The sequence below is a fragment of the Labrus bergylta genome, chromosome 21, assembly GCF_963930695.1.
Source record: "Labrus bergylta chromosome 21, fLabBer1.1, whole genome shotgun sequence".
Lineage (NCBI taxonomy): Eukaryota > Metazoa > Chordata > Actinopteri > Labriformes > Labridae > Labrus > Labrus bergylta.
The window spans coordinates 17,028,357-17,041,074 of NC_089215.1; the positions used below are offsets into that span (position 1 = coordinate 17,028,357).

Consider the following 12,718-nt stretch of genomic DNA (forward strand, 5'->3'; position numbering starts at 1 on the left):
CATTTAGATTATTAACATAACGTTTTAGTCTCCTTGCTTTAGGGTAATATCATGTTAAGACTTGTATCCATGTTTTTTCCGACTCTCCGATTTGATGTTCCAATTTAAGGAAACCCAATCCTGATTTTTCACAGTCGAAGAGCGACTTTTCCCCTCCCTCCCCCTCTCTCTCTCTCTCTCTCTCTCCCTGGCGCTCTCTCTCTCTCTCTCTCTCTCGCTCTCTCTCTCTCTCTCTCTCTCTCGTATTAAAATGGAATGTGCATAGCAGTGCAATAATTGGACTTTTAAGAAAATGTTCCTATATGAAGTAAAATAGTTTTAAGCCTTTGTGCTCCATAAGTTATGTGTTTATGTGTTCTATATGTCCAATAATCCTCCATAAGTTTTCTTTAGCCTTAATATACTGTGTGCGTTTTCTGTGATGTTTTAAAGTTTCAAGTGTGTAAATCTAATTGGAAGTCTTGTGTTAGGTTAATAGGGTCAAATGTAAAAAAAACAAAAAGCAAAAAAACAATCACTTTAAATTGAAGACTGTGTTGTTTTGTGTTGCAGCCAATGCACTAAGTGGAGGTGGAGGCAAGGGAGTGCACTTTAAAAGCAACTTGGATAAATTGGTTTTTAAACCTAAGTAAGTGGGAGTAAGTAACTTTTGCAGGAGGACGATTTATTCTCAGCCATTTAAAAAAAAAACATCTTTGTGTATGTTTTGTCTGAACTAAATAGAAATAAAAAACCTTTCACCAGACAATTTCTGTAGACAAGAGAGAATAGTTTTGGGTCAAAACAGTTATTCCTGAGTTAATATAAATACACAAATAGAGGATTAAAATGTATTTATTACTGCAACATCAAACAGACATGAGCTAATACAACGAGCAGTGAAAGGAAAATCAAAACTGAACCTGATAGCTTAAAGAAAAACATGTTGGTATCGCTGTGACTGTGAACCTGCGATAATAAGAGCTCATGAAAAGATCTGGTTATGGATGAATGACATTAAATAAATGTGACAATATTCAATTCAAAACTGCTTTTATCAACAACATTCATCCCGTATCCCATCAGTTTATGCAAAGATTGGCAAACAAATGACACATCAGTTAGTTATTGTTGTTTTTGCACAGACAAATGTTGAATGGCCGTGTTGCAGTGATCTCATGTTAACAGCAGACTAGTATATCTAATGAACTTTACAATGGGGTCATGCTGAGATAGTGTTATTAGAAGTAAAAAGGGGAACCAGTCTGTAGCAGGCGAGTTGACGTTCAGGTAACAGCACCTTCTTGTTTGTCCAGGTCTCTCACGTGCTGAGATTTCCTTCCAAATGATGTTCAAGCTGCCCCTCACCTGTAGTCCTTCTAGCAGCGACTTTCAGTGTGACTATATGGAAGACTTTGTGATTGGTGGATGTCAAGCGATGGATAAGTATCCTTCTGCATCTGGTTTAAGAGTTCTATCATCCTGCTCAACATGAAGGCTTGAATAGAGCCAGGCTCGGTCCAGAAAGCAACTGACAGCAGAGATGACTGAATGTCAACGAGATCTTCTACTCTTCCTCAAGTGGTGCATTTAATGTCTCTGTGAAAAGACGCTGTCAGCAATCAGCCTTTATAGCCTTAGACATCCATTCAGATCTGGCCACCAGTAACCTCAGTCTATCACCTGATGACTGGATCAGCTCCTTTCCACTGACAGAAACGATAACAACAAACTGTTATCCAAATAAGATGATTTAACACCCGTTGCTCAGATCTACAGGTAAACCTATACTTACCTCTGGTAGTCCATTCCGAGCAGACTGACTCCATTAACAGCCAGGATCCGGTCTCCTGGCAGCAGCTTCTCACAGCGGGCTGCAGGAGAGTCTGGGACCACTGCACGGATAAAAACGCCTTTCACCCTCATGTTGGTGTCCTGAAAGAGAAGGGCCAAAGTTAGTGCGCGACTACACGATTCAAATTGTCACCCCCACTTGTCTGCACTAAAATTACTAGCTGGTTAAACAAATTATTGTAAGATGGAGATGAGATTTATTTTTGTGAAGCTTTATTTTATAGATCTTTATTTTTCTCAGGTTGAGATGATATGCATTATTTAATTTAATGCTAATCCATTTATATTTACATTTTGTACTTTGCAAGAGTATCTGTTTGATATGATGCACTTTGTCTTTAAGGTTACTCATGGTTACGGTTGGAGGAGTGATATTGCTTAAAGACAAGTAATGTGTTGCTGTTGTTGTTCCCGTGCTTTTGCTTACCCACACCCGAAGATATATTTAATCAAGTATGTTTAGTGTTATATTTAACGGAAAGACAACCCAGGATTAAATCAACATCATCCAAGAAGTGCCGTTACATTATTAACATTTTTATATGTTGGCCCTCAATCCCTGTCAAGTGTTGTGTCTCAGCTGTAACACATCCTCTTGCCACTAGATGGGGCTGTCGACCCAGTTTATGGGCCTTCTCTCCTCCGCTCCACTGCCTAAATGTCACGAACAGATGGCATCTCATAGGAGCAGCATTTAGCAATATTTTGATGAAGAAAATTGAGATAAAGCTGTAAGTAGGCTGTGTTTGGTTAAACTGGCATACTGACCAGAGGAATAGTAACCACATTAATGCTGCATTCAGGTGCTGCTCGAGTGGTCCAAGTTTCCGAGTTTGGAAGTCGTTCTTCCGACTTCAGTGTGTTCAAGTGATTTCAGTTCGGAAAGTCGAAATGTTGTAACAACAGCAAAAAAACAGCGTTGATGCTACGAAGAAGAAGATCAGTGAAATGTCACTGTTAAAAGTTATATTTGAGCAAAAAGTTGATGTGCAATAACTGAATTAATAAAACAATTGTTAACATTAACAAAACATATTTTGCCCCCCATGTAATGACGATTCTGACGTCAAGTCGGGAAGTCGGGCACCTAATTCTTTTCCCAGTTTCCGAGTTGTTGTTCCGACTTGAGCATGAATGCAGCAGAAGCACAGGCATGATGTGCCATGGGTTTATTTTATAGGGGGCGCTACAACTATAAAATGAAGGATTTCTCTGGCTTTGATAACCGTTGGAAATATTTGAGCTAATTTAAGTACTCAACAACAAAATATATAAAACATTTTTAGGATTAATCCATTTTTAATGAGGTATATTTAAGTGTAAACAATTTAGATATTAAACCTTTAGCTATTTTTGTACATTACTTTTTAACGACTGTCGCCACCATAACCAGGTCGGTGTTGATGCCAAAACAGCTTTGTTTAATTTTCCACAGCAAAGTTCCACAGTGAGTGAAAGTAGGACGATGCATTTCCACAGGAAACACAAAGCATACATGTAAGAAATCCCCAAAGAGATCATTTGTACCCCTTCGTCCACAGGGGTCAGCGAGATTGACGCGTAATGAAAATTCCTAACGGGAGCTTAACGTAAACAGTTTCTCATTTAATGTTAGCGCATGTCTTTCACTCACCCTTGTGTCAATCAGAGCAAGACCAACTCCACAGGCACCTCGCTCCAGCTCCAAACTAAAAAGCTCATAGTCTTTGTCATCATAATGGTCCTTGGCCTCTTCCTCCGCCTGATTCTCCTCTTCCTCTTTAAGCTTAACAAATCTCTTCAAACTGGGGTACTCTGATTTCAAAGAGTCTCCTTTCAGTGCAGACAGACATTCAAACACTAATCCACCTGAGGAGAAAAACAAGGGACTTGATGAGTTTTCTTGTACTACAGACGAACAGTAGGCTGGAGATTTCTCTCAGTACTATACCTTTCTCATGTGCATCCACACCGGACGACCAGGGGAGGGCCTCACTCTCACCCCTCACCCATTTATCTGCCTTCACCAAATCGATAGGATGAATGATGTGGGGGGTGTTAGGTGGGGTGGGGAGACAGGTCGGGTCCAGAGCTGACCTCCTCGTTGAACCCGTGTCGGTCTCTCTGCTCTGCATCTCCAGATTTCTGAGCTTATGGGACAAAAGGAGGGCACCGCAGGAGCCGATCTCATTAAAGTACTGAGCGGGGGGAGGAGAGTGTGGTGATGGGGGTGTTGGAGGTAAGGGAGCAGAGGGAGCAGAGGGGAATTGGAGTTCATGGACAGTAGACAGAGATGACACCATTTCAGGAGCCGATTTGTCCAAGGATTCCTGACTGGCTGCTGGTCGGATATCCATCTTAATCAGTTTGACCTCGCTGGGATTGGTACCAACCTGGAGGACAGAAAGCATGAAACATTTAGGCTGAATAAAAAATGTTTACATCTATTCTATAAGACAGATCCATGGGAAAGTAATGCGCATTGTCTTACTTGCAGTGAACAAACTGCCATTGCACAACCAGGTGATCTAATTGTGAATGAATTGAAGTTATCTTTTAGAAAGGGGCATTTCCTTTTAATCGCAGCAGTGACGTTGGAAAAATAGCCTATCAGTGGTGGTCTTGACCGCCCACCCATCGGAGACTGAGACAAGACCGATTTAAAATGCTTTCAATATCCCAGATGAGACCAAGACCTTAAAAAAGTGGTCTCGAGACCAGTCTGAAGACCAAGACCAATTTCAAGTACTACAACACTTTTATAGTTTACTACAAAGTGAGTGATTTCAGACACAGCCAATGAAAGTTCTTTTAAAAAGGAAGGCTAAGTTCCATCAGGTTTTAAAGAGCCCATATTCTGCCCTTTTTGGGGTTCGTATATTTAATCTATGTATCTACTTTTGTACGTTCACAATGGCTAAAGTTTGAAAAAAGTGTCTGTTTTCATGTACTGCTCCTCCTTGCTCCCTCCACGCTCTGAGTCCGTCAGCTGCACTCTGTTGAGCCCACACTGTTAGACCCCATGTGGGCCAAGTCTGCTCTGATTGGTCTGCCGATCCGCAAGCTGCTGGGCTTGCCACAACGAGCCAATGGGCTTAGATCAGTGATCTCACACTGACAATGACGCCGCACTGACAAATTTTTATCGAGGGGGGCTAGAACCGAGCGTTACATGCGGCTAATGCTACAGCTAACAGGAGGACGTAGGAGAAGCTGCGTTTCCACGGACTTTGAATTTTTGCACATAGATGTGCCTAAACATGCACAGGACACTTGGAAAACACACTAAAGGGCATATAAAACCAGAAAAAGCATAATATGGGACCTTTAATGTGCAATAAGCTATCTCTCTAACTGCAGTAAAGCTGAGAAACAGCATCAGTCATATTTCTGAACTTTTATCAGGACGGCACAACAGATTGCATTTTTGTACCTTTTGCTCATCAGTTGCGTTGACCACCTCATACTTTGAGTCAGAGAGGGTGCAAATGAACTCCTTGAGCTTGTCCAGCTGCTCACTCAGCCACACATCTGTGACCTCGCTTCTCAGTTGGAACTGGTAACCACTGTCTGGCAGCACAAGAGGATGATGGGTGTCGAAACTCTCCAGGATGTCATCTGAGGAAGGACGGCCATGTTGCATTCATTTGGAATATTTTGAAGTGAGTGAAAAAAAATGCACATGAGAAATTCCCCGGATGTTTATGTAAATTGTATTGTGAATATTGCGATAATGAAATAGCTGACCAGTAAACAGGACGACTCACCGTTTTTTTGTGCTGCAGCCTGGTCGAGAGCAGACGGAGCCCAGGTGTGTTTGAGGAGAGACGCTGGGCTGTACAGACTCAGCAGGTGGTTCAGCTGGGCCGGACTCAGGGCAGGGTACTCAGACCGCAGGTCCAGCCAGGATTTCTACACAGACGAGAACATGGGCGCACATTTAAACTGAGATCTGTGAATTCTTGATCATTTGTGAAACTCTACTTCTGCATCCTCTGCACATACACTCTGCAGGCTCTACATTACGCAGTATTTCAACTCTACTTTCCCTTTTACATTTTATTCATTTATGTGTTGAGCACATTATAGTTCATAAATGAAGCATTGCAGAAGGGCCTGAACCTGCACTATTTCTAATGGCCAGAAGGGGGTGGAATTCACTAGGTGCAAAAAAATCAGATGTCAAAAGACATCAGATTGCGTGAATCTAGATAAGGGAATAAAGGCTACTCTTGACTTGACTTTTTAAATCATTAAATGTCTTCCTAATCAGTATATGGACCTAAAACTAAGTTTCACATCTTAAATACAGCTTGATGGTAATGTTGTTGATGATGGTCCCAGTCTGGTTAAAAAATAGATAAATAAAATCATTCAAAATGCTGAGGACTAAATGTACATGTTTTCACCTTTAAATTAGAACTAAAACCACCCTCCTTTCACTCCTATCATGCATGCTAACTCAAATGTCCCCTCCTCTTATTACACATTTGACTTATTACACATTTGACAATTTTATTTTTAAAAAACACTTTTTTTTGGGGGGGGGGGGGGGGGGGGGGGGGGAGTGAATTGGAGTGATCAATTCATGCTGATTTTTATCGATATGTTTCAAATTTAAAAACACTTGAAGGTCCATATAACTGCACCTGCCTTATTTACAGAGGATTTCATCTTTTCCTTGTGTGCTAGATTTGTGTCTCCCAGATGTTGTGATGTTATTTTCATAAAAACTGGAGCTGGTGTGCCGTCATGGACATAGCTCTCTTTGACAAGACATTCAAATTTCTGGTTAAATAAAGGTTTAAATTAAGAAAATAAAAAAACCTACGCATACAGCTGATATCTCTTTTCTTCCTTTTCTGCTATTTCATTTTACAGCATTTGCATAGTCACACCGTGTCTTGAGGAAGAGAATATGTTTACCGACAACGTATACATTACGTTTTTATGACAGCAGCACAGCAACAATACGACAGCTTGTAGTAGAAGTTCCTGCTTCCTTGAGTAGGTTTGTTTTAAGGTCAAATACAGATTTTTATAATTAATGATGTTATTGGTAAAGTTTATAGTTGGACTATTCCTGTTGTGTGTGTGTGTGTATGCGTGTGCGCCCATGCATGTGTGTCTATTCTTACCTGTAATAAGATCTTTCTAGGTGTAGCTAGCAGATTAATTGCAGACGAGAGAGTGTGTGTATGCTTCAAGGCAGTTCTCCCAGTCCAGCTGTGTGAGCCCAGTCAAGGAGAACGTTAAGATTGGACCGCATGCGAACACCCTGGGACCACTGGAAGAAGCCCCGCTCCGAGCCTGTGTGTAGATCAGGAGAGAAACATCTTTAAAGTCAGCTATTTTCTCAGCTGAAGAGCTGCAGGACAAACTGAAGTGGACCTTTGTCAAATACAGTTTAAGACTTGAGTTTGTGAGTTTTTCGTCTTCTCCATCTCAACACTTTGGATCCAGAATGGACCATACTTGGTCAAGTGGTTTTGAAAAGCATAACCATGTCTGACAAGTCAATACTGTAGCAACTTGTAAATCACAGTTATCCACACCCTAAAGCATAAACTGCACAATAAATGACACCATCATTTACTGAATGAAAATGATACTGTAGTGAGTCAAACTTTAAACTATAAACAGAGATGTACACACGTTGGGAAAAATCCCACTTAAAAAATCAAGTGACATTAAGGCTCATTTTCTTGTCAACTTAAAATACATTTGGACTTCTTTTGTCAATCAGTGATGTTTTTTTTTACCCCCTGCTGGTCGATAGGAAGAATGCAGGTTTGACACTTTCATTTTGACTTTCACTTTTGTAAAACAAAAAAAAGAAAAAGAGTGAACCCACTTTTGTAACAACAATTTCTTATTTTGGAAAATAGTCAGTGGCAACAATAACCTCTGTTATGTTTTGTGGCTTGGTATCATTTATAGCATCAGTATCATTGAGGAATGTGATAGTGAATAACAGGGTTGAAGTTTACACTGTATCTCATTCCCTTGAAAAGTCTCTTTTAAAATCTATTTTTCTGTTAGGTCTTAAAGCAGAGACATGTATCTTTCGATCTATCCATCTATCTGTTTGCGTTTCTTTGTAGCTACATTAGATTCTGGATATAACCTGTGAAACACTGATACCTCTCTCCATGAGTGAGTTGAAAAGTGACGCATTGATGAAGTAGAAGAGGTAGCCAATGAGCTGCGAGGAAATCTCTGCGTGGAGCTGGCAGTCCGACAGCAGTTTCCAGGTCTCGGTCAGAACCTCCACAAGCTGCTGGATCTCACCAGGGACCTGCAGCCCACCCTTATCCAGGACCGGAGCACTCTCGACAGTCACCTCCAGCTCAGGACTCCCCTGGACAGGTCGTAGTCCAGAAGGCCAGGCAGAATGGGGTACAGGACCTGATGAGACAGAACTGATTCAGTCAGGGAGAACTGTGCAGCTCAGTGTGGGGTTGACTCACTCGACCAGAGATGGCTAACAATTCCTGTGGGTCAATTTGAGGTTGGAAAAGTTAACAATGTGTGGAGCATGTTCTGATCGCTAGGATGAACTAAACATATAATCCTCTAACACAAATTAAGACCACCCATTCAGCCTCTGCATGTCTGTCTCTGTGTGTTTCTCACACTACGACACAGCTGATCAGGCAGAGAAAAACCAGCAGAAACAAGAGGGACAGAGACTGTTACATTTCCTTCTCTGTAGCCAAAGGTCCTCACTGCTCTTCAGTACGAGCCTGGACAACGATAGCTTTGTTCAGCCTAATTGTGCACAGACATCCCCCTTCCCCTCCGATCTCACTCTTACACCCACCAAGCTTCCGAGGCCAGCGCCAGCCAAAGATCCACATTCCTAAAAAGCTGAATATGGCTCATGTGGGCTTGGCATGGTGCTGCAACAGGGCTGCTGAGTGAAGACTTCTGAAGGAATCCATACTGAGAGGATCATCTTACATTTACTGTAAGGCGCCGCAGGCAGAACATGAATGTAAGAACGCGACAGCCAAGGCTCCCATCACACATGAGACAATGGAAATAGGCAAACATAAAGTCAAATAATCCTGAAGCGTTTCTGGTTGGAAAATATCACTCAGCAGAGCCAAACCAAAGAGGATTCATTTATTCTGGGATTACCACATGCATCCATGGCATGCATTATTCCAGATTCAAAAAGTGTGTATTCTGTACATGCTTATTTGTGCATTCAGTCATTGTGATGGACAAGTAAACACACAAGTCTAACCACAAGCCTGTTACAGTGCCTCTGTATTCATAATGACATGACTTTAAATGGAATAGCTGCTCACCAGTGGCGCCTTTTGTTTTCCATCCCACAGCAATTACACTCCCATTAGCATGAAATATCCAACATAAACAAAGATTTACCACTTCTCTTTGTTTCTAGTTAGATTTTACTCTGACCAGAGTATAGGGACAGGGTCACTTTGTGTCTTTTGAAGGACTTTCTGTCACTTTAAGAACTGGAAGGGAGGTAGAAAAAAGGTAAGAAAGAAAAAAAACCACATTTGTTGAGCTAAGTTTTTAAGTCTTGCCTTGCTATGCTGTGACTGGCTAGTAAAGCCAAAATGCCAGTCATATGAGTTTTACTGTGGAGCCCAATGTTCATATCCTGTATAGACCATCCATTAGACCATCGGTGCCTCTTCAACCTAACTTTCTATCAATCTAGAAAGAGGCAAAGAAGTGGAGCTGAGGGCCTTAAGCCTCGTGGCAAACAGCTACAATGCCTCAACTTTGCCACGTCCCTAATTACGCGTATATGATTCACTTTTAGGCCTGATATAAAATCAGTACAAAACGATAAAGCAATGACCTATTGGTACCAAATTCGGACCTTGTACCAGGCTGTAAACTGTTTACTTCTGCTGTCTAAATGAGCATTTAAACATGGGACTCAATGGGGATTCCTTGGCTTTTCCAGCCATCTTCAAGTGGACACTTAAAGAACTGCAGTTTTTTGTACTTTCACATGGGCTTCATTTTTCGACACCGCTTGATTTAAACTTAAACACTTAAACGTTTTGAAACTGTTACATGCAATAAACTGTGGTTAATTGCATTTAATGCACAACAACTTGTAGTCTTGGTTCAGGAAAAGAGAAACAAGTCGCTTGACATTTTATAACTGTGGTTTGGAAGTGTACCCCCGCCCTAGAGCCCTAAATGCAAACTTTGAGACGAGTGCCACAGCACAAAACTGCAGGATAAGGTGGAGCTCTATAGGGGGAAAAAGTAAATAAATCAGCCCAACCTCCATCTTCTGACCTTGAAGCATAAAAAACTCCCCTGCTTAAGTAAAATTCTGGGTCAGACTGGCCACACTGCAGTAAGCACAGACATAAATCACTTTTGTCAACTAGTGAAAGGAGAAGGATAGATATTCTTAAATAAATCATCAGGCCTTTGCCAGGTTAGTCCTCAGCTTGACATCCACATTCCAACCAAATTCTGTTGTGTCGGTCCAGGAAAGATGAGGATTAGTGCCTGCTGTGAAGTGGCAGACATGATGGATGACACGACAGGCCTGGATTTACTGGTAAGACCAAGAAAAACACACCACCCCAACTCAATCTGAAAACACTGAAATGTGTATCCACACTGGAAGTTTGGTAGTGCTCTCCGTCCATACTGAAATAAAAACAACAAAAGGAAAACATCTACGTCGTCCTCATCATTAAAAATTCATCTTTGTCTTTTGGCGAAAATGAAACACATTTCGGTTAAACAACAACCACAATTCCTGAATGACTCATCACAAAAGTTTATTAAAGTTTGTTGAAGCCATTTGAAGGAAAATTGCCTCCTAAATCATCTTCCTGAACACATTAAAGAAAGAAAATGGGACTTCATTCACATTTCCAGCTCACACACTTTGCCTCCTGCTGAATGTTTTGAACTTTCTGACCTCAACAGCCACAGGAAGAAAACTACCTCTCTAATGTGCAACTAAAGATCTTTGGCTTCTGTGTAAAATATATATAAAACATCACTTAGGGCCACATTTAAAAACAAGTAGAATTCTGGGAAATTGGTTCAGTCAATTTTTCTTCCATTGAGGGTTGAATATCCATCAAGCGATAGGTAAGTCCGCTGGGAGAAAGACTGGTTGATACAGAGAAAAGGGTCCGGAGCTAAAATTAAAACCAGACTGCTGCAGCAACGAATAAGCCTTTAAATGGTATGCCCTCTACCAGTTGAGCTAACATATGTTTGGTAGTTTTAAACCTAGGTCCTACTTTCACATGATTTGGTGTCTCAACAATAAAAAGGTATACAAAGTTTTGGAATTTCTCCAGCAGATTGATTAAGTCAGCGGCAACAAAACCATCTGTTATGGCTTCAAAATAAACTTTAGAGGCAAACGCACTTCAGTCGGTCGTCTCTCAATTGGAAGGTCGAGGGTTTGAGCCCCAACTCCTGCAGCTACATGTCCAATGTATCCTTGGGCAAGAAACGTATAACCCAAAGTTGCTCTCGCTGCTTAGTTGGCGGCGTATGAATGTGTATGAATGGATTATTTACATCTGGAGGTCACATTACAGAGCAGCCTCTGCCATCAGTGTGTGAATGTGTAGGTTTGATCTGCAGTGTAAAAGCGCTTTGAGTCGTCAGAAGACCAGAAAAGGGCTGCACAAGCTCAAGTCCATTAACCATTACTTCATCAGAAGTGCTGCCAGCTATTTAAGCCCATAAAGAAGTACAAAGAATTTGACATTGAAAAATGTTTCCCCATGTTCTAATATTTTTGAGGGGCCCTGTCAGTCAATGGTCCTTACTTGTCTCCCCTTTACTGCACCCTTGCACTTGATCAAAACTCACCCACTTAAAAGTGCTTGCTTTTGTCACTGACAGGTTAGGATTGTTTTAAGAAAAATGTCTGACAATATTATAGAGAGGAAACCCACAGAGATAGATCATTTTGATGTTGGTAAGATGCTCCTGTTAACAAGAAACATCTGTTTCTTTGTTTTCTTCAAAGGCAGCCAGACTCCATTGACAAAAACAGTCATTTGATGTTACAGCACACAGGAGCTGCTGGACTACTGTTGTCACCGTGGATTAGTTTGATTTGTGTTAATGTGTGAATTTGTTGTTTTAAAGGATGAGTTTTAAAGGGATCAAAGACGACCCTAAAAAGCAAACAAACTAACATATAAAGATTAGAAACGTTGAACTCTGCAAGGTTCGATCTTCTCATCAATGGAGTCTGGTTGCTGTGAGAAGGGAGATGGAGCTAACAGCTGTACCTGGTTAAAATGGATCTTACCTTGAAGAAATAACTTGTGATCTTACTTTCAGCAATGTTGTTAGAAAGTTAGAATAAAAATCTGAACCCGTCAGTGGAAACGGAAACCACTTGAAGTCAACAAACTTAGATTTCACCTCATTTCTGTCTGAGTGTTTAGGACAGCGAGAATAAGAGGTCCTGAGAACACAAAGAATACTGCCCGGTACTTTTCTGCGTGATAAAAACACAGAGATAGTGATGGAGCAGTCCAAGAGTTGCCTTAAAGGTGTTCCAGTGTATGAGCCTATGGTTGGCCCTAGCAGGCCATTCTACCCAATGGTGAGTCCAAGCTTTACAGTTTGTAATGAACCTCATGCATGCATGGGAGGATATGTATGAAAATATATATAAATATACATATAAATAAAGTTGAGTTGAGTCTTTTCTATTCAATCCTTTGAAATTCCAACCACATCATTCAACACTTCTGTTGAACTGAACCTGACGGCCGCAAACCATGTCTCCCTCAGAGCAAATCTGTGAACTCATACTAGGAGAATTTAGACTCTAATAAACATGTCAATTCATTAGACATAGCAAGTGAAAACACTGTGAGCATACTGCTTTTAATTTTGGGATTATTTACGG

General features: G+C 41.0%; 1 protein-coding gene across 1 annotated transcript in view; it reads right to left on the minus strand.

The window, feature by feature from the left end:
* Positions 1 to 818: 818 nt before the first annotated feature.
* The window catches only part of LOC109988585 (ras-associating and dilute domain-containing protein-like), a 31,587-nt gene continuing 19,687 nt past the window's right edge, over positions 819 to 12,718 (minus strand). The window contains 10 exon segments of the mRNA XM_065949929.1: positions 819 to 1,688; positions 1,775 to 1,914; positions 3,467 to 3,681; positions 3,764 to 4,205; positions 5,246 to 5,430; positions 5,580 to 5,724; positions 6,951 to 7,018; positions 7,021 to 7,122; positions 7,957 to 8,142; positions 8,187 to 8,220. Coding sequence (XP_065806001.1) covers positions 1,595 to 1,688; positions 1,775 to 1,914; positions 3,467 to 3,681; positions 3,764 to 4,205; positions 5,246 to 5,430; positions 5,580 to 5,724; positions 6,951 to 7,018; positions 7,021 to 7,122; positions 7,957 to 8,142; positions 8,187 to 8,220 — 1,611 coding nt within the window. The 3' untranslated portion in view covers positions 819 to 1,594.